At 40.5% G+C, this 27,893-nt stretch overlaps 1 protein-coding gene and 1 pseudogene across 1 annotated transcript in view; one reads left to right on the top strand and one right to left on the bottom strand.

Moving 5' to 3' along the window:
• Window positions 1–27,893, top strand: part of Map3k3 (mitogen-activated protein kinase kinase kinase 3) — a 92,046-nt gene that overhangs the window by 21,285 nt on the left and 42,868 nt on the right. The window contains exons 3-5 of the mRNA XM_041635847.1: window positions 6,080–6,120; window positions 16,004–16,103; window positions 22,642–22,755. Of these exons, the coding sequence (XP_041491781.1) occupies window positions 6,080–6,120; window positions 16,004–16,103; window positions 22,642–22,755 (255 nt within the window). The remainder of the gene's footprint in view (window positions 1–6,079; window positions 6,121–16,003; window positions 16,104–22,641; window positions 22,756–27,893) is intronic.
• Window positions 7,817–9,324, bottom strand: LOC121435998 (annotated as a pseudogene).

Below are 27,893 nucleotides of genomic sequence, written 5' to 3'. Positions count from 1 at the left end.
AAAAAGGAATCCAGGACTAAGGATAAATGGTCTCAGTAATGGTGATACTGGGAAGAGTGGGAAGCAGAGTCTTATGCTGAAGGTGTTTAAGGAGAGTAAGGGGGAAAGAAGGGAAGGTTCAAGGTCTCAGAGATTTTTGTGTATGTAGATGAGAGGACATTACTATCAAAATTACTTCTTATTTCTCGGATTTATTTATTTCTATTTTATATGTGTGCTTGTTTTGCTTGCATATGTGCCACATGCATGTCTGGTGTCAGAAGATACCAGGAGAAGGCATCAAGTCTCCTGGAATTGGAGCTAGGAAGATTGTGAGCTGCCGTATGGATACTGGGAACTGAACCTGAGTCCTCTGGAGGAGCAGTGCTCTTAACCACTGAGCCATCTCTTCAGATCCTAAAATTACTTTTTTAATTTTTTATTTTATTTATGTGCAGGAGAGGGTGTCAGGTCCCCTGGAATTGGAGTTAATTGTAGTTGTGAGTTGTCCAACATGGGTGCTTGGAACAGAACTCTAGGCTTCTTGAAGAGCAAAACATGCTCTTAACCTCTAAACTCTTTCTCTAGCCCTCAATTTTGGTATAATGACACAGAAGGGCTGTCCAGCAAGCGGCAACATGTGTGAAGCCTCGGGGTTGACCCCAGAGAGAAACAAAAGGAAATGCTGACATTGAAAAGGGAGACTAGTTTAAGAGGGTGGTTTATATAGGCATATAACTTAGGCTAGGTTAAGAAATTACAGTGGGGGGGGGGGCTGAGTGTGGGCAGGTGTGTGTGTGTGTGTGTGCGTGCATGTGTTGATTTTTGCAGGTTTCCACTTCCCCATCTGCAGTTTTGAAGAGCCTAAAAATTACGAAAAACTAAAAGATTTTTTAGGGTGTTTTTGTTGTTTAAATTTTATTTATTTTTTATGTGTATGGGTGTTTTGCCTGCATATCTGGGTACCATGTGTATGACTGGTGCCTGATATAGCTGGAGTTACTGATGGCTGTGAGTCATCATGTGGGTGCTGGGAATTAAACCCAGATCTTCTGGAAGAGGAGGTAGTGAGTGCTCTTATGAGGGTGAAGATAGCTTTTCTATAATCTCTGTAACCATGTTGAGAGGTCAGGCACATTTCATACAAACATTCTGTCCCCAGCTGTTGATCAGAGCTACTCACAGCCAACTTTAGGAAATAACTGGTACATATTTTGCCTTGGCTGTAGGTGGCTTCTCTAGCTACTACCTCCAGTAAGAGGGAAACATCATGTGATATACAGGGTACACACCATCCTATCTTTCTGAGTCCTAAATGTGCACTCCAGTGGTAGTACAAGCCTTTAGTTCCAGCACTCAGGAGACAGAGGCAGGTGGATCTTTGTGAGTTCAAGGCCAGCGTGGTCTACAGAGTAAGTTCCAGGAGAGCCAGGGCTGACACACAGAAATACCCTGTCTTGAAAAACCAACCAACCAAACAAGCAAACAAAAAGAGGTGACGAAAGAGGAACCATCAATGAAGCAGAAGTGGTTAAAGTGCTGTCAGGTTCCTTAGGTTAGAACCAAGTCATAGAAGTCAGAGGAGACTGGGACACGAATTGAAATGCTTCAGAGGGGCTGGAGAGATGGCTCAGAGGTTAAGAGCATTGCCTGCTCTTCCAAAGATCCTGAGTTCAATTCCCAGCAACCACATGGTGGCTCACAACCATCTGTAATGAGGTGTGGTGCCCTCTTCTGGCCAGCAGGCATACACACAGAATATTGTATACATAATAAATAAATATTTAAAAAAAAAAGAAATGCTTCAGAGATGGCAGAGGAGTTGAACATACTTATCTTTATTTGAACTTTCCTTATTTGTGCCTCATTATGACCAGCCTGACAGAAGAAATTCAGATTTGGGAGCTTGGCTGATCTAGGCATACAATGATGTACATTGGAGCCTGCATCCTGCTCTAGAATGGCTATCATGGCATCAGAAAAAGTTATGTTTTTATATACTGTTTTACAAGTCATGGGCTTAGCTGTACTAGTAGGAGTGATTTGGGGTGTGGAGTAAAAGTTCAATTCCCTTCCATACTACTTTAACATAGAGTATTGTTTGAGTTATGGCCCACCCTGCAATGTATTAGTTCCCGCAGTTCTGTAAAGGCCTGAGGAAAGTTCTTATTAGGTGTGTCTAAATACAGTGTTGTCCTAGTTGAAGAGTGAGTACTTTTACTATGCTTAAGCCATAATTTTAAGAAATTTTAATTATGTTTTAGTTTATTACTGTGTCTATGTGTGTGGCAAGTTATGTATGTTGAGATCAGAGGGCAACTTTTGAGAGTTGATTCTTTTCCTTCCACCATGTGGGTCCTGGGATTGTTCTCAGGTTTAGCAGCAGGCACCTTTACCAGCTGAGCTATTTCACTGGTCCTTGAATCATCTCTTTGGCTCTGATACTCTTTTATTCTAATTTAGTGATTCTTGCAGTATGGAGTTTGAAGACCCTGTAGGGCACTCCTTCAGCCCTTTGAAAGACACTAGGAGTATATGGAGTTAAAACTTTTCATAAATAATTCTGTGATTTTTATGCCCTTTTCACCTTGTCCTCATAAGGCTATATAGTGGAATTTTCCAGGGACTTCATGATATAAATTATTACAGTAGGTTGAAAGCAGAAACAGGCTTGAAAATCCTACTGTCTGAGGCCATCATTAAAGAGATTTGCATTGAAAGTTACTACTTTTTGAAATATTAATATTTTACTTTAAAATTCTAAAGACATAATGATCTTAATTACTATTAAACAAAGTATATATGAGTTCTGTTTGGGAGTATCAATTTTTAGGATGCATATTAGAACCAACCAATATTCCATTTCAAGGGTTGGAAAGGAATTCTAGCCTCATAATCCCTTGGGAAAAGGAAGACCTTTACACTTCCTTCCTTATAAACTCCCTCCCTTTTCTGTTGTGTTGTTTCATCCTCATCTTTAGATGCCTAAAGCCCCCTTTCTTTTAAGCCACTTCTAAGTCTATTCGTTTGTCTTTCTCAGTATAACTATTTTTCTTCTACATATGTTACTTACTGATTTCCTTTTTTAAAACCCTATATGTGGTCTTTTCGTCTTTGATATCTCTTTTCTTTTCCTGTCATTTTCAAACTCCCACAAGGTGTTAGTAACTTGCTGGGACTCTAGGCCTACACCACTGCACCCAGCTTACGTCTTATTTCTGACATTTACTTTTAAGTTTTGTTATGAAATATGTTCATCCATTTAACAAATGTTGCTAACCACATATAATATGCCATTCCTTTGCTTGACATGGGGATACAGAAACTAAGTTAAAAAAAATTCGTGTTCTTCCAGAATTTGTAGGCTACCTGGGATGATTACTTTGAATCAAGTAGGAACAATAAATAAGGTTATTTGTCCAGTTTCCTACTTTACCCCAGTTGGGGTAACTTTGGGAAGATTGTGAAAAATCAATGATAGATGTAACAACAGCAGCAGCTATAAAGCAAGAAACATTTATTGCATGGCTGCTTCATGTCAGGTATTTTTCTGATATCTCATTTAGTTCTCATAGCAAGTCTGCAAGGTGTTCATCCTCATTCTGCAGATGTAAACACAGATACAGAGATAATTAGTAACCTGACATTATTTGTAACTAGAAAGAGCAGCAGGATCACTATTTTTATTATTATTTATTTATGTGTATATGCCTGTATATGTGCATGTACCTGAGATTAAAGGCATATCCTGGAACTGGAGTTACAAGTAGTTGTGAGTTGTCTGATGTGGGTGCTGAGAATCAAACTTGAATCCTCTGCAAGAACAATACATGTTCCTAACCACTGAGCCGTCTCTCCAGCCCCAAGAAGTGAATGTATCTTGGCCAGGAGGCAATACATAGAGAAATTCAGAGCAGATTGTAGAAATAGAGGATGTATAAAACTAGAGAGCTACTATGTCAGGGCATAGCAATCAAGGAGTGGCCACTTAGGAATTTTTTTCCAAGTGTTTGTCGGGAGCTGGATTGATGGCTCAGCAATTAAGAGTGTTTGCTGTTCTTTCAGAGGACCTGACTTGGATTCTCAGCACCTGCATCAAGCAGCTGATAGCCATATGTAACTCCAGCTCCAGGAGGATCTAATGCCCTTGGCCTCCAAACACACCCACACGCATATGCACATACCACATACAGATATACACACAAAGTCATAGTTAAAAATAAGAAAATAAATCTTAAAGAATGGATTTTGTTTTCTCTGTGATAGAATTGAAAGTTGTAACACATTAGAAAATAATGTGTTTTTAGCATTGAGGGGGTAAGTGGACATGGGTCCTACCACTAACCAAGAAGTTGTTTGCAATTGATACCTGTTGGCAAAGTAAAGGTCAGGTTTTTTTTCTAATGCAATATCACTGGGTATATCAGCCATACTCCTGTAGCATGAATAATAAAAACCCAGAGAAATATATAGTGGTTAAAGCTGAAATTCAGAGAAGCAGAGCAATAAGCCACTAGAGAGCCATGGTTTATTATTATTATTATTATTATTATTATTATTATTATTTAATTCCGAGATAGGGTTTCTCTGTGTAGCTTTGGAGCCTGTCCTGGAACTTGCACTGTAGAACAGGCTGACTTGGAACTTACAGAGATCCACCTGCCTCTGCCTCCCAAGTGCTGGGATTAAAGGCACGCACCACCACCAGCCGGCAACTTTCTACTTCTACCAAAACGGGGTGATCTTCAGACTGCTTAGACTGCACTGTGTCTCCACCAAACCTCAGACTCCATATTCCAATGAGTTCCTGTCTCTTCCCTTTCTATTTCTCTCTCTGCCCAGCCATATCACTCCTGTCTCCACCTCCCTAGTACTGGGGTTAAAGATGGGAGCCACCACCACTTGGATTCGTTTCTGGATGATAGCCCAGGGTAGCCTTGAACTCACAGAGATCCATTTGCCTCTGTCTCCCGAGTCCTGGGATTAAAGGTGTGAGCCACCACTCCTTGGTCTCTAGTGACTTAGTACTCTAGTACTAAGATCTCTAGTACTCTGATCTTCAGGCAAACTTTATTTTTTAAAATACAAATAAAATATCACTACACACTCCAGGGCAGGCCTCTTTCAGGAGTAGTTGGCCACCACAAAATGAACTTTTTTGCGTGTGTGGGCTTTTGTTTCATTTTGGTATTTTTGTTTTTCTGGGTTTTTTTGTTTGTTTTGATTTTCATTTTGTGTTTTTGCCAGTGTCTTAGTGTTCTATTGTTGTGAAGAGACCAAGGCAACTCTTATAGAGAAAGCATTGCTGGGCAGTAGTGATGAACACCTGTAGTCCCAGTACTTGGGAGAGAGAGGCAGGTGGATCTCTGAGTACAAGGCTAGCCTGGGCTACAGAGTGAGTCCAGGACAGCAAGGGCAACACAGAGAAACCCTGTCAAAAAAGCGGGGGAGGAGAAAACGTTTAATTGGGATATTGCTTACAGTTTCAGAGGGTTAGTCCATGGTCATCATGGCTGGAAGCAGATAGGCATGGTACTGTTGCAGTAACTGAGAGCTACATCCTTATCTTTAGGCAGCAAGAAAAGAGAGAGAGATCATCAGACAGACAGACTAGGCCTGTCTAGACATGACTTTTTAAAACATCAAAGCTCACCTCCAGTGACACATCTCTTCTAACAAGGCCATCCCTTCCAGTCCTCCCCAGACAGTTACTAAGGACTCAGCATTCAAACATATGAGACTGTGGGGGCTATTTTGGTTTAAACTCCCATAGTGGTTCTGTCTGTCTGTTTGTTTTGAAAGAATGAGAAAGAACACAAAGTTGGGTGGGTGGGGAGGTTCTGGGAGGAGTTGGGGAAGGGGAAAACATGATCAAAATATATTGTATTAAATTTTTTTGAAGGAGAAAAAGGGGGTGGAGATTAAAGCAGAATTTTCAAGTTCAAAGAAAAGAAAAGAATGGTCTTTGAGTAAAGAAACTGGAACAGGAGCAACTAGGTGTTTAATTAATGGTAATGCTTGCCCAGTGCCTAAAGGATTATCCATGGCTTACTGGAAACTTCAGAGAACTATCTAACCTATCTGTTACTCCCTTTGGCAGAGTGACGTCAGAATCAAGTTTGAACACAATGGGGAGAGACGGTAAGTTGCCTTGTGATAAGTAGTTGTGTTAATGTATACTGAAATCCTGAGAAAGCACTGAGCTAAGAAAACTACCTCTAGTAATAAGACTTTTTCTTTTTAATTAACTTTTCTTGTTAATATTTTAATTATAATTACTTTTGTGAAAAGTCAAGGTGGAAATTCTCAGTGGAGAAAAAACGTGATTTCACTTAATTTCTCTTCCCATCACGGAGAATTTAGGACCCTGTGTTGTGGATGTGGCCTCTTTGCACCCAAATGTGCTTCTCAGTGTGGTCACATACACCTCTTTTGCTGCTCTCTCCCACACTTGTCTTCCTTTCTCCTTTCTTTTGTGTATTTCCTTAGTTACTTTTCTATTGCCGTGATAAAACACCATGATGGAAGCAATTTATAAAAGAAAGTCTAATTGGACTTATAGTTTCAGAAGGATAGAGTCCATGATAGGGGAGTAAAGGCGTGGCAATAGCAACAACTGAGAGGTGACTAGAAATGGTGGGAGTCTTGAAACTTCAGTGTCCACCCCTTGTGACACAGCTCGTCCCTAATCCTTCCTGTACAATTTCACCAGTGGGGATCCAATATTCAAACATGAGCCTATAGGAACATTCTTATTCAAACTACCACAGAGGAGTAAAGGGCATTTCCATAAGAAGGTTACAGAGCCCCGCTGCAGGTACCTACATTACCTTACTCCTTTTCTGCAGCTGATGCATTGCAGACCACTTTGAAGCCAGCTCCAAAGGAGATGGATAATTGGTGTTGACCCCCGAAAAGACCCATCCTCAGAGAATCGTACAAGGTTGAAAGAGCTTCCTGGTGAAAGTACTGTGGAAATGATAGTCTGCAGAGCCAGGAACCTGCTGCTACTCTGAGCTCTAGGGCTGTTCTAGCCTGGAGGAGGGAGCCTGTCCCCCAGTTGTACATCATCTGCCATGCCAGAAGCAAGGAAGTTAAGTTGCCATTTCATGGTTGATACATTTTATTTTCTGACCTAATGTTTTTGAGGAATAACCAAACTTGAGCACCAGAGACTTTTCAGAAGTAGATATGGAATCAAAAGCTCAATTGTGTTGGAGCTTAATTATGCAGTTATGGCCTCTGAATTCCCTGTTCCCAAAGTGGTGTGCAGTTTCCATGAGTAGACTTAAACTGTGAAAGTGTATGTGTTTGATTTCAGAGGAGCTGCCAGATGGAAACCACAAGTATTTAAGGTAGTCAGACAGGAATGGCCTTCTGAAGCCCTGAGCTACAAAATGTTGCTATCAGGGTTTTGAAAATCTACATTTTTAAAATGCTGTTGTTTTCAGGAACCATGGCATTTCACCATTTATGTACTATGTGTACAACTGAGGACTTGAAAGAGTTTCGACCAGAGTCAAGCTTAAGCTGTGCCAGGGATCTCTAGTTTCATGGATTTCATCTCTTACGATTTTGTGAAGAGGGTCATTGTGGACTTTCTTTAGTTTTCACAGTGAAGTAGTACCTTTCCTTTTATTTATTTTTTGATTTTTAAAATTTTTTTTATTCAACTTGGAAAATGAGTATAAATCCCTGGGTGTTTGGTGAGGAGCAAGATAAAATCTGATTGATGGGTAGAAAAGAGGGAGAAGGGGCAAGGTGCACACATCACAGTGACTGCCTTAGATCCCTACCCACAAAGGAGAGGTTAAGTAGGGTGGGTTCAGCTGAGAACTCAGGTCCAGAGGAACAGCATGGTGAGGAGGCCTAAGATGTAAGCTGCCACCAGCTCCTGTCCAGAGACACGTGCAGAACTTGAGACAGTTGGCTGCCAAGCTCGTCCTGCAGTGGTGGTTGTAGGAAGGCCACAGAGATGATGCCTGTCATCAAGAATCAGGAAGGAACTGGTGGCCAGCCACTGGGGGGCATTCTCCTGAAGGTGTCTGGCTAGGGTTGGTCCACACAGAAGGCCCTTGGCTGGATGTTGGCTCAGAATGTGCCTGAAGCTCCAGGGGGTATGCTAGGGCTCAAAGAGCAGAGGTGATGTCTTTTTGGCCAACTACATGTCCCTCAGCCCCCTCCTCAGGTAGCTAAATTCGGAATCGATCCTGGATTCATAGTGGCAGGGGATGGTGGCCACATGCCAGATCACAATGTCAATGCAAGACTGAGGCTTCACATATCCTTCTGCCTCAAATACTGTGTATTTGCAGGTGCTATATACAGGACTCGGAAGAAAAGTGCAGTTCCCGTGGGGTTGTAGAGGGTCAGCAGCTGCTGGGGTCCATTCCTTTCGTTCGCCCTGAATACTAGATCTGGGGTAAAGGCGAGCACCAGGACAGTTTGAATCTGAGGAAGGAGGGGAACCCTTGGGTCACCGGACCCACCAGCTTCTGGTCCTGGGGCGCCCCATGGTGTATTCTGGGTAGTCAGACATCTGAGAGCAGAGCTTAGAAGTATAAGAGGGCCTTGGAATCTAGGGCTTGTAGTTAAAGTTAACTCCAGTCAATTTGTCTCCAGGTTAAGGGCACCATCTTCCCAAAAGTTCCTTGATGTCCTTCCCTGTCTTTTAATCTTATGTGTTGTTGGGGTTTCTGTCCTGCCAGGTTCCCACAATCGTTAAGTCTCAAAGAAATCACACAGAGGTCTACATTAACTATAAACTGATTGGCCCATTAGCTCAGGTTTCTAATTAACTCTTATAACTATATAGCCCATTATTAGCCCATTATTCTTATCTGTGTTAGCCATGTGGCCCAGTACCTTATTCAGCAGGGCAGTCATATTGTGCTGCTTCTGTGGTCGGGTCAGGATTGCAGAGGAATGGGCTTCCTCCTTCCTAGAAGTTTCCTGTTCTTATTGACCCACCTCTACTTTCTGTCTGGTTGTCCTGCCTATACTTCCTGCCTGGCTACTGGCCAATCAGCATTTATTAAAATGTAATTGACAGAATACAGACCATTCTCCCACATCACTTATGTGTGTGAGTGTTTTGCCTACATGTATGTCTCTGCATCACCTTTGTACCTCAGGAAGCCAGAAGAGGGCTCAGAATCCCCTGGAACTGGAGCTAGGATGTTTGCTACTATGTGGGTGGGTGCTGATACACATTGATACACAAGAGAGTTTTATGGAAATGTTGCCCCCTTTTGGCTTTTGCTAAGGCCTTAATAAGAGGAATGTGATTTACCCTTGGGTATTAATGGAGAATTTCTCTCCAAAAGTTAGAGGTAGTACTTCCATCTTAGCCCAGTTATATAGCAGCTAGCTTTACCACTGCTTGGGAGGATTGATTTGAGAGCGAAAAAAAAAAATACAAGGATTATTATAGTGTAGATAGATTTCCTAGTGGAGACAATTGATATGTCAATGTAATTTCCAGAGTTAATATTCTGTCAGAGTTGTTCAACAGAGTTGTAGCTGTCATGAAAATAGTCTGTATCTGCATCATCAATTACAGTGCCTACACCTACATGTGATTATGTGGCTGATGAGACTGAGGAACCATTTGTTTTGATGTATTTTTGTTGTTAAGTTGGTTTGTTTGTTGAGGCAGGGTCTGTCTAGCTATCCTGGAGACCAGGCTGACCTCAAACTCAGATAAATCCACCTGCCCCTGCCTCTGAAGAACTGAGATTAAAGGCATACACCATGCCCAGCAAGGAACCAATTTTGAACATATTTTAATTTTAAATTTTAGAGGTCATATGTGGCTAGTGGCTTCCATATTAAATAACAATTCTAAATGAGGAAAGCTTTTATTACTGCTCATTGATTCGAGCCTCCCTAGCAGAGGAACATTAAGTGATCTGGTTAGATTGTATTGAAACCTACTGAGTTAGAGCCATCTCCTTTGAGAGTTGTTGCATCTTCTGATTACACCACTTCCTACTCTGCAGGTACAGTTAATATGTGAAAAGCCATCTTCCTGTTAGCATGGAAGAAGGCAAGAAGCATAGAGGCTGTGGTTGAGTACTCCACTACTAGTCTGACTTGCCCTGCCTGGGCATAATGAGAATGCACTAGCTATTCATAGCAATCTGTACATTGTTTTAGCTTTTACTTCTTTCTACTTTGTAGCACAAGTTCTATACGTATTAATAATAAAAACTCAGAGTCAGATATTAGGGGCTGAAAGCTGAGAGATCAGAGAAGCAGTGTGGCCAGCCACTAGAGAAATCTTTTACCTCCACCAATGCTCAGGCCAAAGGGACGATCCTGTCCTCAGATTGTCTCCTCAGAATTCATCCTCTGACTACAGGGGGAATCTTCAGACTACAACCGTCTCCACCAAACCTCAGACTGTACTGAGCTCCTGTCTCCTCCTGCCTTATATTCTTCTCCACCTAGCCATATCACTCACTACTCCTGTCTCCACCTTCCTAGTGCTGGAATCACCTTTGTGTGAGCTCTGTTTCTTTTTTAGATAGATTCAATCTTGTGTAGCCTAGGGTGGCCTTGAACTAACAGAGATCCGCCTGCCTCTGTCTCCTGAGTCCTGGGATTAAAGGTGTTAGCCACCACTCCCTGGCCTCTATTGGCTTAACTCTGCACTCTGATCTTCAGGCAAGCTTTACTTGTTAAAACATTCCTGGATTTTGTTTGGTTGGTTTTTGTATTTTGTTTTTTTGTTGCTTTTTGTCTGTCCATGACTCCCCACTCTTTCTCTTTGAGACAGAGTGTTCTTATTTGTAGCTAAAGCTGATCTTGAACTCTTGGATAGCTTCTGCCTCAGCCTTCTTAGTGCTGAGGTTGCAGATGTGAGCCATCATATCTGACTTTGTCTTTTTCTTACTGATTTTTCCCTTCTTCCCTACTTCCCTCCCCTCCCTCCCTCCCCCTCTCTTTCTTTCTTTCTTTCTTTCTCTCTCTTCCTTTGTTTTCTCAAGGGAGTGGGAGTTGACACAAGATTTCAATGTATAACTCAGGCAGGCATTGACCTAACTGTGTATCCCAGGCCAGCCTAGGACTTGAGGTCCTCCTGCCTCAGCCTCCTTTTTAAAATTTATTTATTTACTTTTTTTAATGTGCATTAGTGTTTTGCCTGCATGTGTCTGTATGAGGATGTCAAAACCCCTGGAACTGGAGTTAGAGACAGTTTTGAACTGCCATATGGGTGCTGAGAATTGAACCTGACTCCTCTGAAAGAGCAGCCAGTGCTCTTAACTGCTGATCCCTCTCCATCTGCTGCCTCAACCTTTTAAATGCTGATAGGCATATGCCACCGATCCTAGCTTTAATTTCTTTTAATTAAATTTTATTTTGTTTTATTTAATTTTATGAGTGTTTTGCCTGCATGTGTGTCTGTATACCACTTGTATTCTTGGTGCCCATAGAGGCCAGAAGACAGTGTCAGATCCTCTAGAAGTGAAGTTATAGACCTTTGTGAGCCATTGAATGAGTAGGTATTAGAAATCAAACCTGCTTCTTCTGGAAGAGTAAATAACAGAGGCATCTCTCTAGCTCCATACCTTCTAAATTTTCTTTAATTTTTTAAACCAATCCCAGCTTTTATTGTTTTTTCATTTTTTGTTTAGTTTCATTGATGGTTTATTTTGCCATTAGTGGTTTGTTTTTTTGCTTTTTTTGGGGGGGGGTTGGGTTGTTCGTTGAGACACGGTCTTACGGCCATTCAGTCCTGGCTGGGCTCTAATTCTCTTTGTAGATCAGGCCCTCTAATTTACAGAGACCTGTAGTGATGAGGCGAGCAGGCCTGCTTTTCGTCCCACCCGGCTCCTGCATGGCTAGCTTTACACCCGAAATAACAACACACAAATTGTATTCATTTAAACACTGCTTGGCCCATTAGTTCTAGCCTCTTATTGGCTTATTCTCACATCTTGATTAACCCATTTCTAATAATCTGTGTAGCATCACAAGGTGGTGGTTTACCGGGAAAGATTCTAGTCTACATCTGTCTTGGGTCGAAGAATCATGGTGATCGCCTCACTGCCTTCTACCTAGCATCCTGTTCTGTTTACTCCGCCTACCTAATTTTCTGTCCTATCAAAGGCCAAGACAGTCTCTTTATTAACCAATGAAAATAACACATAGAAAGAAGGCCCACCTACATCATTTCCCCTTTTTCTGTTTAAACAAAAAAGAAAGGCTTTCACTTTAACATAGTAAAATTACATAAAACAGTTATCAAGTAAGAATCACAGTTACAATGTTTATATCTATTTTATCTTTATCATAATAATGGAAAACTATAACTATAACTAACCATTCTTCAACTCCATCAAAGACTCCAGAAGAATATAATATTACCTAAGTAAACAAGAAGTAAGCAACTTCCAAAACTCTAGAAATGACAGAGACATCTTGCTGCCTGGACAGTCACCCAAAGTTCCTCAGTACCGTTGGGGCATCCATCTTTGGCCTTCAGGCCCATAGTATCCAGCAGACATTTCCATGAAGCAGGAAATTTCAAAGGCAGTTCAGTCACTATCTGCTGTGTCCTGCAGAATGTCTTGCAGACTCTTTCATGAATCAAGATCCCCAAAAGACTATCTCACATTTAGGCAAGTTTGGCAATCCTCTCTCTGTGGGTTCTTTGTGTCCAGTTTATGCAACAGTCCAGGCAAGAGCAGTTTCTTGCCCAAATGGCTAACCAACTCCATAAGGAGCCTCTTCTATGCCCATCTTCCTCTTGAAGAAGATTGGTGATTCCAGGAGCAGACGTTTCATTGTCATGAAAAGCCAAAGCTCTAAGTTATTAAAACATTAAATGCCATATTCTGTAGTCTTTGAAAGATATGAAGAATGCCTATTTAACTGAAATATATCTCTACATATCTAGAAAATCTAACTAACATGACTACAAGTTTGACTATTATTGATGATTATCCATTAACAACCTATATTTCCTAATTATACATTACATTTTTAAAATGAACTACACAATCACAATACCTTAGTCGATATCAGAAATACATATAACAAAATTGACCTTAAAATCCGTACCCAGAGAAAAGTAGTTGTCAGTCACAGCACACATCAGACATTTGGAAAACAGCAGTGCAACAGCTGTATGACACTCAATGCCTGGAAACAAAACTTGAACAAAGTGAAAAATAGCCTTTTGAGTCTTTCTGATACCTGAATTTTTATGCAAATAATTGTTTTTTCTTTGAGGGAAGAAATGTTTTAAGTCATAGTAAAATGCTTTCAATTAAAAAAAAATTTGTACCAATGCAAATTATTCATATCTATATCATATCCCCCTTTAAATGTAAAAGAACATTTATAAACAATATTTGGGAATATAGGCGCAGTTTTTTCTCTCCAAACTGCTTTGTACTGAATGGGGGCGCTGTTATTTAGGTCTTTCATGGTATAACCTGTCTGCTAGGTTCATCTCAGTCAGCAGTTGAGCAAAGTAATTTTTTAAGGGTGTTCACAGCAACCTTTCAGGAGGGCGTGGTCTATCATACCATATTGGGAAAGAAGCAATCCACAGGGTCTCATCCTCTGTGAAAACAAAAGAAGAACTGTGCCAAAGCATCATGACCTTAGATCCAAATTTTGAAGTCAAGGTATTTTCAAAATATCTATCTTGGATTAGTTCAGCAGCATTTATAAACAAATATCTTTTAGCAGCTGTTGCTCCTTCCTCAGCATTCAAACAATTCAAAGAGAGCAATAATAGCATACAGTATCAAGATTCTCTGTGTATTTTCCATCTTTGTGTGGCTTTATTTTAACCTCTATTTCATTTATTTTTACTTTTTGAGACAGATTCTTTGTATATCTTTGTCCTGGAATAACTCTGTAGAACAGTCTGTCCTTGAACTCCCAGAGATCCACTTGCCTCTGCCTCCCAAGTGCTGGAATTAAAGGTGTGTGCTACAACACCTTGAACTCACAGAGATCTGTCTGTTTCTGCCTCCCAGGCATTGGGATTAAAGGTGCATGCTACCACACCTTGAAGTCACAGAGGTCAATCTACCTCTACCCCTTGAAGTCATAGAGGTCAATCTACCTCTGCCTTCCAAGTGTTGGGATTAAAGGTGTGTACCACCACACCCAACTCCCTTTTTCCTTTTAAGAACTTTAATCTTTAGCCTGCATATATTTTTAACACACTGTAAACCATTTAAAGGTTTTCATTGTCTTTGAATCTCTCTTTACTGTATATCTCTCTCTTTTTCTGACCACATGAGCCTTTAATTTACTAAGCAATATAGAGAGCCGTGGCTTTGACAGCTGGATCAAGCCCATTCCTTAGCTTTCCAGCCTCATGGCAGAGGTACCAGCTATAGCCATGCTTATAGCTACAACTCAATGGCTTTTCAAGGTCCCTGCCAGCAAGCAAGCTGCAACAGTATGTAGTAATATGAGCGGCGGGGCTGCGTCCCCAGCACCCCGGCTGCCTGCTCGGCTAGTTTATACCCCGAAATAATTACACGGACACTGTATTCTTTTAAACACTGCTTGGCCTATTCTCTTTTAGGCTAATTCTCACATATTAATTTAGCCCATTTCTAATCATCTGTGTGTAGCACCCCAAGGTGCGCTTACCGGGAAGATTCTAGCCTATGTCCATCCTGGGTCGGAGCTTCATCCCGGGAGCAGGGCATGGCGTCTCTCTCAGGCGTCTGCTCCAGAGAGGAGAGCTGTCGAGACTGAGCTCACTTCCTCTTCCTCCCAGCGTCCTGTTCTGCCTACTCCTCCTACCTATCTTCCAACCAATCAAATGGGCCAAGGCAGTTCCTTTATTAGCCAATGACCTTCCTCCATCAACAGTATATCCACAGACAACATTCAAGTTTTCTCTCTGTAGCCGGCCCTCCTACCTCAAAGAGTCAGAGTTTGCCTTGGCAGGACAGCCCAGAAAGCTGGCATTTTAAAACGGCGCACTTTTTTCCTGCTACGGTTGAAAACTGAAAAGCATGCATTCAGCTTTTCATCAACACTATTTAAGTGTTTCATGGCAGGACCTCTTAAAAGAGCTACAGGGTTTTGCAGCTGAAGCTGAGTCAGGAAGAGAGCACTTGCTTGCCTCTAGCGAGCAGAGCAGACCCGAGAAATTGCTGCTACCAAGAAAACATGCTTTACTTTATTCTTTCCCAAGCTTTCTTAGGCTTTCTGTGGATTCAGTTATCCACGTCTGGGCGCCATTTGTAGTGATGAGGCGAGCAGGCCTGCTTTTCGTCCCATCTGGCTCCCACATGGCTAGCCCGAAATAACAACACACAAATTGTATTCATTTAAACACTGCTTGGCCCATTAGTTCTAGCCTCTTATTGGCTAATTCTCACATCTTGATTAACCCATTTCTGTTTACTCCGCCTACCTAATTTTCTGTCCTATCAAAGTGCCAAGGCAGTCTCTTTATTAACCAATGAAAATAACACATAGAAGGCCCACCTACATCAGAGACCTGCTTGCTATTGCCTTCCAAGTGCTGGTATGTACTACCACTTTGGGCAGGAGTTTAAATTTTTGTTGTTAGGGCAAGTGCTATATCACTTAGCTTTATCCCCAGTCCAAGAAGACAAATTTGACAGCAAAATTATTTTCTGTGGTTATTTGAGTGTGAATGCACCCCATAGACTTAATGTATTTGAATGTTTTATTTCTGGTTGGACTGTTGAGGAAGAATTAGGAGGTGTGGGTTGGAGGAGGTGTGCCACTGGGAGTGGGCTTTGAGGTTTCAAAAGCCCACCTAGGACCAGTTTCTGATGTTTGTGGATGAGATAAAAGCTCTCAGCTACTGTTCCGTTACCATGCCTACCTGCCTGTCCCATCACCATGTGGTCATGGACTCACTTTCTGAAACTGTAAGCAAGCCCCCAGTTAAGTGCTTTCTTTTGTAAGTTGTTTGGTTATAGTGTCTCTTCACAGCAATAGAAAAGTAATTAAGACACTTTCTAATTTTTGAATATATGGTTAACCAACGTTCTTTCCTCTCCTTTAGAATTATAGCATTTGGCCGGCCTGTGAGATATGAAGATGTGGAGCACAAGGTGACAACAGTATTCGGGCAGCCTCTTGATTTACATTACATGAATAATGAGGTGAGAAAGATGGACGGGGAAGGCCCAAGAGGGACAGCCATGTGTATTTTTTCTCTTCTTACCTGAAAATTTGTTAGTTCATTTCTTTAATATCATCTGCAGGTTTTCTGTTTCTGGAGCCACTTATTAACTGCAACAACAGGGATTTTTATTCACTAGATGAGAAATTATATAGCTACTTGCATCTTCCTTATTCAGAAACATCTTATCCCATGGTGAGATAAGACATGATACCAGAGCCAAGGCTTTCTTTGTTTATATTTTGTAATAGGTTTTTGCTATTATTGTTTTCCTTAGCACAGTCTTAACAAAAGTGGAGATTTCAGCAGGAGCTGAGAAGGTATAAGGAACTATGGGATAGATCATCTATTATATTCACAAAGGCTAGGTTCTTCCTTCATTGTTTAATTCTAAATGTAGCTTGTTTTAAAAGTTAGCATCTAACCCATTGATTAACTATTTATTCTGTTCCTTTCCCCAACAGTCTTTATTTATTCCTGTTCCAAATTTCTACTAGGAATTCTTTTGAATATTACTTTATTTTTCTAGCTCTTAAGAAAGGTTACAGTTGGTTTAGGCTCACAGTTTCTATTAGTCTGAAAGGCAATGTATTTATGCTTATGTAATAGAAAACATGCATCATTTATTTATTTATTTATTTATTATGTATACAATATTCTGTCTGTGTGTATGCCTACAGGCCAGAAGAGGGCACCAGACCCCATTACAGATGGCTGTGAGCCACCATGTGGTTGCTGGGAATTGAACTCAGGACCTTTGGAAGAGCAGGCAATGCTCTTAACCTCTGAGCCATCTCTCCAGCCCCGAAAACAAGTATCTTAAAGGAATAATGTTGGTGACAGTTGACCTGAGTCTGCCATGTACATCCTTTACCCCTGAGCTCTATCCTTAACCCTCTTATAAAAATACAGTTTTATATTTGATAGCAAATTAGAAAATTTCTCTCTAGTAGTTTAGTCCCTAAATTGGTAGCTATTGAGATGTGTGTATATATGTAACATGAGTGCCGGATTGTTGGGGTTTCTGTCCTGTCCAGTACCCCACAGCTGGCAAGTCCCAAAGAAAATCACACAGAGATCTCCATAAGTTATAAAACTGATTGGCCCATTAGCTCAGGCTACTTATTAGCTCTTATAGCTTATATTAACCCATTGTTCTTATCTGTGTTAGCCACATAGCTCGGTACCTTCTCAGCTGGGTATATTACATTCAGCTTCTTTGGTGGTCTGTGCAGGAGTGAGAGGAATGGACTTCCTCCTTTTTAGCATTCTCCTGTTCTCATCACCCCACCTCTCCTTCCTGTCTGGTTGACCCGCCTATACTTCCTGCCTGGCCAATCAGTGTTTTATTAAAATACATGATTGATAGAATACAGACAATTCTTCCGTACCATATATATATTAAAGGATTTTTGGTTTTGTCTTTTAAGATAGTCTGAATATGAAGCCAAGGCTGTCTTTGAACTTAGGATCTTCCTGTTTCTGCTGTTGTGCACTGGGATTATAGGTGCGCACCCACACCGTCTCTTAGGTGCTGGAGGTTTTGGTTTTTTAGACAAGATTTTGTTAAGTAGCCAATGATGGCCTTAAAATTGAAGTCTTGGTTTTGCTTCTCCTGTACTGACATTACAAGTGACATGCACTACCACACCCAGTGATCTTTAGTTTTTTTTTTAGTAAATTTTGAAATATGGCAAATTTGGTAAGTAAATCACTAACTATAAAAAATATAGCTGCAAATTATTTGGGGGGGTTGTTGAGACAGGGTTTCTCTGTAGTTTTGGAACCTGTCATGGAACTTGCTCTTGTAGACCAGGCTGACCTCAAACTCACAGAGATCTACCTGCCTCTGCCTCCTGAGTAAACTAAGACATTTTCTATCTAGGATATAAATCTCAATAAAAAGGAGATTGAGTCATTACATGAGTTCACATTGTTGAGCTCATCAGCACTGCAGAAACAAAGGATTCTGTAGATGACTTGGTACTTTTCCCCCCTCTTTCAGTTATTTTTCCTTTAAGAATTCCATTAAGAATCAAGGACTAAGCCAAGTGTGGTGGCGCACATCTTTAATCCTACACTTGGGAGGCAGAGGCAGGCAGATATCTGTGAGTTCAAAGCCAACTTGGTCTACAGAGTGAGTTCCAGGACAGACAGAGCTACACAGAGAAACCCTGTCTTGAAAAACTAAAATCAGCAATAAAAGGAATCAAGGGCTTGAGTCAGGGCTTGGTTGTCAAACTGCTTGCTTCCCAAGTATGAGGCCCTGAGTTCAGATTCCCCAACACCTAGGCCAGGTGCAAGGAAGGAGAATCCCTGGGGCTTAGTGGCTTGCCAGTCTCTTGAAATCACTGAGCTTAGGCTTACAAACTGTCTGAAAAATAAGGTGGAAAGCAATTGAAGAAGATTTTACCTTCTAATTCTACCTCAACATATATGTCCAGGTACACCCCAACCACGGCATGCACATAATACACATGCATAGAGGAATTCCAGATCTTTTTCAAACTCTTTCCCCTTCTTTCTTTTTTTGAGATGTGTTTCCTTATGAAGTTCTGGCTGGTGTGGAATTCACTCTAGAAATTAGGCTGGCTTTGAACTTGTTGGAAATCTTGCTTCTCTCTCCCAAGTCTGCCGCCACCATACCTTGCTCCCCATTCTTGACAACAAAGTGACTACTCAAAATGTTACTATATATATATATATATAATATATATATTAATTCTAATATATATATATTAATTCTAAAGCCATATATCAAGAATTATTGCTGTTACATTAGTACATGTTTTTTGGGTTGTTGTGTGTGTGTGTGTGTGTGTGTGTGTGTGTTTTGTTTTGTTTTGTTTAGTTTTTCGAGACAGGGTTTCTCTGTAGCTTTGGAGCCTGTCCTGGAACTCACTCTGTAGACCAGACTAGTCTTAGGCTCACAGAGATTCACCTGAGTGCTTCCTGAGTGCTGGGTTTTAAGGCGTGCACTACCACCGCCTGGCTAGTTCATGTTCTTTTATATTTAGGTCAGTGATGTGGAGTTGATCATTTTGTATTTTGTTAATTTTAAATACGTTAATTCTGCTGGGCATGGTGGCCCATACATTTAAAGCCAACATCCAGGAACAGAGAAGGAGGATCTCAGGGCTGGAGAAATGGCTCAGTGGTTAAGAGCACTGACTGCTCTTTCAGAGGACCCGGGTTCAATTCCCAGCACCCACAAGGCAGCTCTCAACTGTCTGAAAATCCAGTTCCAGGGGATCTGACACCTTCACACCAATGCACATAAAATAAAGATAAATAAATAATTAAAAAATAAAAAAAGAACAAACTGTTTAAAAAAAAGAGAGAAGGAGGATCTCTGTGAGTTCAGGGACAACCTGATCTACATTGGGAGTCCAAGGACAGCCAGGGCTAAATAGAGAGACCCTGTCTCCAAACAAAACAAAACTAACAAACCCTCAATTCCTTTCTTTTCTCCCTTTAAACTCTGCTTGTCAGGATTTTGGACTCCCCAATAAGAAATTAATTATAGTTTAATATACATTTTTGTCATACTAGTTATTGAGGTATAATTCACTTATCTTAAAATTCAACCCATTAAAATATCAGATTCATTGGGGTTTACATTGAATTCATAGTTATACAGCCGAAATCACTGGCTAATTTCAAAGCAGTTTCATCTTCTAAAGAAATACTTTAGACCCATTATCTGTCATTCCCTAGTCTCTTCTCTCCCCAGATTTTAGTTGCCACTTAACCTAATTTCTGTATCCTTGGTTTGGCTTATTCTGAATATTTCATATATGTAGAATCATATACTATAGAGCCTTTTATGCCTTACTCTTCCACTAAGCCTTTTTTTTTTTTTTTGATTTTTCGAGACAGGGTTTCTCCATAGTTTTTTGGTTCCTGTCCTGGAACTAGCTCTTGTAGTCCAGGCTGGCCTCGAACTCACAGAGGTCCGCCTGTCTCTGCCTCCCGAGTGCTGGGATTAAAGGCGTGCACCACCACCGCCCGGCCTAAGCCTTTGCTTTCATATTGTAGCATATATCAGTACTTTATTACTCTTTATGGCTGAATAATAAAAATTCAGTTATATGGATATATACCACTTTATTATTTTTGATTTTTTTTCAAGATAGGGTTTCTCTGTGTAGCCTTGGATGTCCCTGGAACTCACTTTCTAGACCAGACTGGCTTCAAATTTACAGAGATCTGCCTGCTTCTGTCTTCCTGGAGCTGAGATTAAAGGCATGTGTCACCATCACCCAGCTATATATACCACTTTTAATGTATCCATGCACCCAGTTGCTTTCAGTATTTTTATGTATAAGGTTTTATATGAACATGTGTTTTCAGTTGTTACATATGGCTGGAAATAGAATTGCTAGGTACAACAACTTTTTAACTTCCCAAGTTTTCTATAATGTCTATACCATTAAACAATCCTACCAACAATGTATGAGAGCTGAAATTCTCCACCAGTCTTACCATTACTTATTTCCTGCCTCCTCTCTCTCCCTTTTCCCGGTCTCAGCATGCTAGGGAAGCACTCTATCTGTGAGCTATTAGCCTGAGTTCTGGGTACAGTGTGCACCAACATATTCCATTCCCTTTTTCTGATAGCCCTTCTGGTACATGTGAAATGCTGTGATATTGTGGTTTTGATAGGCATTTTCCTAATGACTAGTGATGTAGAGCATATTTTCTTGTGCTTATTGGACAATTATCTATTTAAATCCTTTGCTTATTTTAAAAGTGAGTCTTTATTGTTGAATTGTAAAAGTTCTTATATAGTCTATGTTCTACTAGACCCCATACACTGGCAAAATTGTCTTTAGTTTTTTTTTCTTTTTCTTTTTTTTTTTGAAGTTAACATGCTTGTTAACTTTTGCTTGAATTTTGTTTTAGCATACACATATACCCCCAAAATGGACTCTCTCTCTTTCACTCTCTGTCTCTTTCTCTGTCCATCTGTCTTTCTGTTTCTTTCTTTCCAATATCATAGAGCTCAGGCCGACCTCAAACTTTTGATTCTCCTGCCTCCATCTCCCAAGGGCTGGGATTATAGTTGTACATCCCTTATGCCTGCTTGATGCAGTGCTGGGGCTTGAATGTAGTGTTTTCTTACATGCTAGGCAAGCACACTGCCAACTGAACTACATCCTACTCCTGTTACTTCTTGTTTCTCAGGGAGGAACGTTTGTGCAATATGATATGAATTATAAAACATTCTCCCATCCTGTGAATTGATTTGAGGTTTTTAAATTTAGTACTGATTATTTGTTTATTCCAATTTGGGATTTAGAATTCTTATCTCCTTATAAATTAGGAACTGAATAAATTAATTGGGCTTTTGCTTGAATTTTGTTTTTAGCATACACAGTTTTAACATTTGCTAGGTACTAGGTAAAGTATACTTTTTCATCTTTAATATTAAGTACTTGGGCTAGGGAGCTGGCTCAGTGGGTAAAGCACTGGCAGTCTAAGTGTGAAGACCTAAATTCAATCCAGAGAGCCACTGCAAAAACCAGGCATTGTAGCCGGGCGGTGGTGGCGCACACCTTTAATCCCAGCACTCGGGAGGCAGAGGCAGGCGGATCTCTGTGAGTTCGAGACCAGCCTGGTCTACAAGAGCTAGTTCCAGGACAGGCTCCAAAACCACAGAGAAACCCTGTCTCGAAAAAAAAAAAAAACAAAACCAAAAACCAGGCATTGTAGCATATGTCTGTCTTAGTGCTCTTACAGTGAGATTGAAGTCAGAGACAAGAGAATCCCTTGACACTCATAGCAGGTCATCTGTCTAGCTTTTGCAGTGGCAAACAACACAGAGATTGTTTGAAACCAGGTGGAAGGTGAACACTGGGATCCGAGGTTGTCTTCTAACCTCCACACATGCACTGCAATGTCTACACACCCAAACTCGCAAGTCTGTGCATACACATACATCAAACACAGATGCCTTGTACACACAATATATATTTTTTTAATTTTAGTGCTCATAATGTCCTCTTCATGTTACAGTAAGTGGGGGTTATCTGCACACACACACACACACACACACACACAGAGAGAGGGAGGGAGGGGAGGGAGGAGGAGAAGAAGAAGAAGAAGTAGAAGAAGAAGAAAAGGAGGAGGAGAGGGAGAAAGGAGAGGAGAGAGAGAGAATTGAATATGAGCTGTATGATTCCATATATATTAAAAGTTCAAAAATACAAATCTGTCGAGATAGAAAATATGCTGGTGGCTGCCTGGCACTGGTAGTTGGAAGGGGAATGGACTATAAATGGGTAAGTGAGAGCACTATTTTAAGATTGAAAAGAGCTGATGGATGCACAGCTTTATAAATCTACTTAAGAATTGCTGCATACTGCAAGAAAACAAACCTTATTATAATTTCAGCTGGATCTCATAAGAAAGTGTTTTCTCCAAACATATTTTTAGTATTTTGTTTTTGCAAACTAAAGCATTAAAATAGATTTGTATTTTGTTTGATTTCCTTTTTCTGTGTCTATTTGTTGTAGCTCTCCATCCTGTTGAAAAACCAAGATGATCTTGATAAAGCAATTGACATTTTGGATAGAAGCTCAAGCATGAAAAGCCTTAGAATACTACTGTTATCCCAAGACAGAAACCATGTAAGTAACCCCTGTCACAGAAGACAAAGCTTATATTTCTTCAGTCTTGCCTTGTTTACTTGACAGGATTTTGTGTTTCTTAGCCACTGCCAAAATAAGAGTATGACATTCAGTCCAGCCCTGTAAATGACCAGCAAGTCTTCTACATTTGATTTCCCTGGGAGCCAGATTGTTAGGGTCAGTTACAACAAAGATTATTTTACTAATAGCATGGGGGAGGGGTCAAAAAACATTTCATGATAAAAGAGAAAAAAAATGCACGCACAGTCCTTTGATTAGATTTTGATCTAAATAAGAGATATTTGTATAGTATAGGGTTTAGCTACGAGGACTAGTTGTCAAGGATTTGAGACTCCCACAACTCAGTAGCCTTGCCTTGCCTTTGAGACATAAATGAGAAATACTTTTACTTCTTTTCACTGGAAAAAATAGCCATAGACTGGAGGGCTTCTTGCAGTTTGCCAGCTTAAAATGTTTTACCAAATGTCTGGGAATTATCTCTTACACAATTTCCTCTACTGACTGGTCCCTTGGGGTGTATATTTTGTGAGCATGCTTACAATCTTGACCTGTTTGCCATCATTGAAGATGCATGTTCTGATAGGTTTCTTGGCACTCTTTCTTTTCCTTACACTTGAAGACAACTAACTGGAATGGTTATATGAGAATGACGGACATAGCATATCAGAATAGTTTAGGTGGACTGACCCTTATGCTGCCATTTTATTTTATTTTATTTTGTCTTTTTGAGGTAAAGTCTCACTATGTAGCCCTCACTAGCGTAGAACTCAAGAGGTTAGCCTACTTCTGTCTCCTGAGTGCTGGGATTAAAGGCACCATTACACCAGGCTCCATTTATATACTTAGATTTCTTTTATGTGTGTAAGTGTTTTGGCTGCTTGAATATATGTGTGCCATGTGCATACGTGTCTGGAGCATATGGAAGTCAGAATAGGACATGGATTCCTAGAACTGGAATTACAGATAATTGTGAGCTGCCATGTATGCACTTGGAACTGAACCCAGGTCCTCTGCAAAAACAGCTGTTGCAGGGAGGCTGCTTGCTTGTTTCCTGGCTGCCCAGACTCCCAAAATAACCACACAGAAACTGTATTAATTAAATCACTGCTTGGCCCTTTAGCTCTCGTTTCTTATTGTCTAACTCTTACATATTAATTTAACCCATCTCGCCGGGCGGTGGTGGCGCACGCCTTTAATCCCAGCACTTGGGAGGCAGAGGCAGGAGGATCTTTGTGAGTTCGAGACCAGCCTGGTCTATAAGAGCTAGTTCCAGGACAGGCTCCAAAACCACAGAGAAACCCTGTCTCGAAAAACCAAGAAAAAAAAATAATTTAACCCATCTCTATTAATCTGTGTATTGCCACGTGGCAGTGACTTACCGGGTGAAGTTCTGGAGTCTGTCTCTGGCGGGGCTACATGACTTCTCTCTGACTCTTTCTCCTTTCTCTCAGCATTCAGTTTAGTTTTTCCCACCTACCTAAGTTTTGCCCTGTCAACAGGCCAAGCAGTTTCTTTATTCACCATAGGTATTCACAGCATACAGAAGGGAATCCTACATCAAACAGCAAGTGCTCTTAACTAGTGAACTATTTCCTGAGGTCCTATGTATATATATATATATATATATATATATATATATATATATATATATATATATACATACTCTGGTTATCTGGAACTCACTATGAAGACCAGCCTGGCCTTGAACTCAAAGATGTACCTGCTCTATATGTTGAGTGCTGGCATTAAAGGCATGTGCCACTACACTTGGCAAAGAGAGATTTTCTTAATCCCAAATGTATTGTTTGTCTGATATGTTGGGAAAATATTCCAAAGTAGATATATACCATTTCATTTATCCTTCAAGTTCCTCACCTCCTCATTGTCATTCTTACTAGCCTATTTAGGTAAGACCTAAGTGGAGCCTAAGGCAGCTAGGGATATATTTTAGTGTTAGAATACTTGCCTAGAATACTGTCTTTGACATTTTAGCAAGTAGTTTGATTTTACCTATTACAGTTTATCAGCATTCTTGCTGTAACCTTTTTTTATTATTTCTTACTCCTTCAGTTTGGATGTAGTTTTCATACTAGTTCACATTTTGTTTAGTAATTGATTTTGCATTGCATATTTGTAAATTATATCACAAAAGATTACAAACTCCCTAAGAATAAGAGCTGTATCATTGTTTTGAAACACTTTCCTGCCCTTTATCTTAATAATACATAAGGAGTGCTTTTTTAATATAGTTTATTTATGTACATGAATACTCCATTTGCATGTATGCGTGCATGACAGAAGAGGGCGTCAGATCCCATTATAGATGGTTGTGAGCTCTTTTGTGTATGTGTGTGTGTGCACGTGTATGCACTCGCTCCTGTGCACGCGCACACTGGGAATTGAACTTAGAACCTCTGAAAGAGCAGCCAGTTCTCTTAACTGCTGAGCCATCTCTGCAGCCCCCAGGAGTGCTTTTTCAACTCTGTCTTAGTTAGGGTTTCTGTTGCTACAGTGAAACACCATTACCAAAACGCAAGAGGGTGAGGAAAGGTTTTATTTGGCTTACACTTCCATTTCACAGTCCAACATCGAAAGAAGTGGGAGCCTGGAGCAGGAGCTGATGCAGAGGCCAGGGAGAGGTGCTGCTTACTGGCTTTCTCCTCATGACTTGCTCAGCCTGCTTTCTTACAGAATCCAGGACCACCAGCCAGAGATAACACCACCCACCATGGGCTGAACCCTCCTCCATTAATCACTAATTAAGAAAATGTCTTAAGGGGGCTGGAGCGATGGCTCAGTGGTTAAGAGCATTGCCTGCTCTTCCAAAGGTCCTGAGTTCAATTCCCAGCAACCACATGGAGGCTCACAACCGTCTGTAATGAGGTCTGGTGCCCTCTTCTGGCCTACAGACATACACACAGACAGAATATTGTATACATAATAAATAAATAAATATTTTTTTAAAAAAGAAAATGTCTTACAGCTGCATCTTATGAAGGCACTTTTTTCAATTGAGGTTCCCTCCTTTCAGATAATTCTAGTTTATGTCAGGTTGACATAAGATTACCAGCACAAATTGTTAGCAAATGTTGATCACTTTTAGCAAACCCCCCTTCCTTATAAAAGAGACTGAATTAGGGGTCTGGAGAGATGGCTCAGTGGTTAAGAGCACTGCCTGCCCTTCCAAAGGTCCTGAGTTCAGTTCCCAGCAACCACATGGTGACTCACAACCATCTGTAATGAGATCTGGTTCCCTCTTCTGGCCTTCAGGCATGCATGCAGACAGAATACCAAGAATACTGTATACATAATAAATAAATAGATTAAGAAAAAGAGACTGAATTAGCAATTAGTTGAATTGAGTCTGTGGGGCTCGACCCCTTTGAAGGCTGAATGACCTTTTCTTTCTTTCTTTATCTATCTTTCTTTCTAAAAAAGATTTATTTATTTATTATGTATACAGCATTCTGCCTGCATGTATGCCTGCACACCAGAAGAGGGCACCAGATTTCATCATAGATGGTTGTGAGCCACCATATGGTTGCTGGGAATTGAACTCAGGACTTCTGGAAGAGCAGCCAGTACTCTTTCTTTCTTTTTTTTTTTGGTTTTTTGAGACAGGGTTTCTTTGCAGCTTTGGAGCCTGTCCTGGAACTAGCTCTTGTAGACCAGGCTGGCCTCGAACTCACAGAGATCCGCCTGCCTCTGCCTCCCGAGGGCTGGGATTGAAGGTGTGCGCCACCACCGCCCGGCAGCAGCCAGTACTCTTAACCTCTGAGCCATCTCTCCAGCCTCCAACCATCTCTCCAGCCCCCAGGAATGACCCTTTCACAGAGATCACATAAGACCATTGAACAAAACAGATTGTTTATATTACAATTCATAACAGTAGCAAAATTACAGTTGTGAAGTAGCAATGAAAATAATTTTATGGTTGGGGTCACCACGACATGAGGAACTGTTTTAAAGGATCGCAACATTAGGAAGGTTGAAAACCACTGCTTTAAAGCTACATTTGATAAAACAAAGCTGGAGGCGGGAGAGGTGGCTCAACCATTAAGATCACTTACTGATCTTCCAGAGGTCCTGAGTTCAATGCCCAATAACCATCTGTAACAGAATCTAATTTCTTCTTCTGGTGTACCTGGAAGACAGAGCACTTAAACCCCACACACTAATAGTGGGAGAGATCAACAGTCTACTCTCACCACTGGACAGGTCAGTCAGACAAAAGTGAACAGAGAAATAGGGAGCTAACAGATGTTATGACTCAAATGGACTTAACAGACATCTATAGAATATTCCATCCAAACATAAAAGAACGTACCTTCTTCTCAGCACCTCATGGAACCTTCTCAAAAATTGACCACCTACTCGGTAACATAACAAACCTCAACAGATACAAAAAAAAATTGGAATAACCCCATGTATCTTATCAGATCACCATGACTTAAAACTAGAATTCAACAGCAATACTAATTCCAGAAAGCCCACAAACACATGGAAATTAAACAAGGCTCACCTGAATCATTAGTGGGTCAAGGAAGTAATAAAGGGAGAAATGAAAGACTTCCTTAAATTCAATAAAAATGACCATATGACATACCCAAATTTATGGGACACAATGAAAGCAGTGTTAAGAGGAAAGTTCATAGCACTAGATGCCTACATAAAGAAGCTGGAAAAATCGCACACTAGTGAGTTAACAGAACATTTGAAAACTTTAGAAGAAAAAGAAGCAAACTCACCCAAGAGAACTATACAGCAGGAAATAATCAAATTGAGAACTAAAATCAACAAAATAGAAACAGAGAAAACAATACAAAGAATCAAAGAGACAAAGAGTTGGTTCTTTGAGAAAATCAACAAAATAGACAAACCTTCTTTTATCCAAACTAACCAAAAGGCACAGAGAGAATATCCAAATTAATAAAATCAGCATTGAAAGGGGGACATAACAACAGACATGTAGAAAATCCAGAGAATCATCAGGTCATACTTGGAAAACCTGTACGCCACAAAATTGGAGAACTTAAAGGAAATGGACAACTTTTTGAATAAATATCACTTACCAAAATTAAATCAAGACCAGATAAGCAAATTAAACAGACCTATAA

This window comes from Microtus oregoni, unplaced genomic scaffold (genome assembly GCF_018167655.1).
Source record: "Microtus oregoni isolate MIOR12 unplaced genomic scaffold, Mior012 000048F_ref0000485, whole genome shotgun sequence".
Lineage (NCBI taxonomy): Eukaryota > Metazoa > Chordata > Mammalia > Rodentia > Cricetidae > Microtus > Microtus oregoni.
Note: the sequence above shows the minus strand (reverse complement) of the source record. Positions and strands in the feature narration are given on the sequence as shown.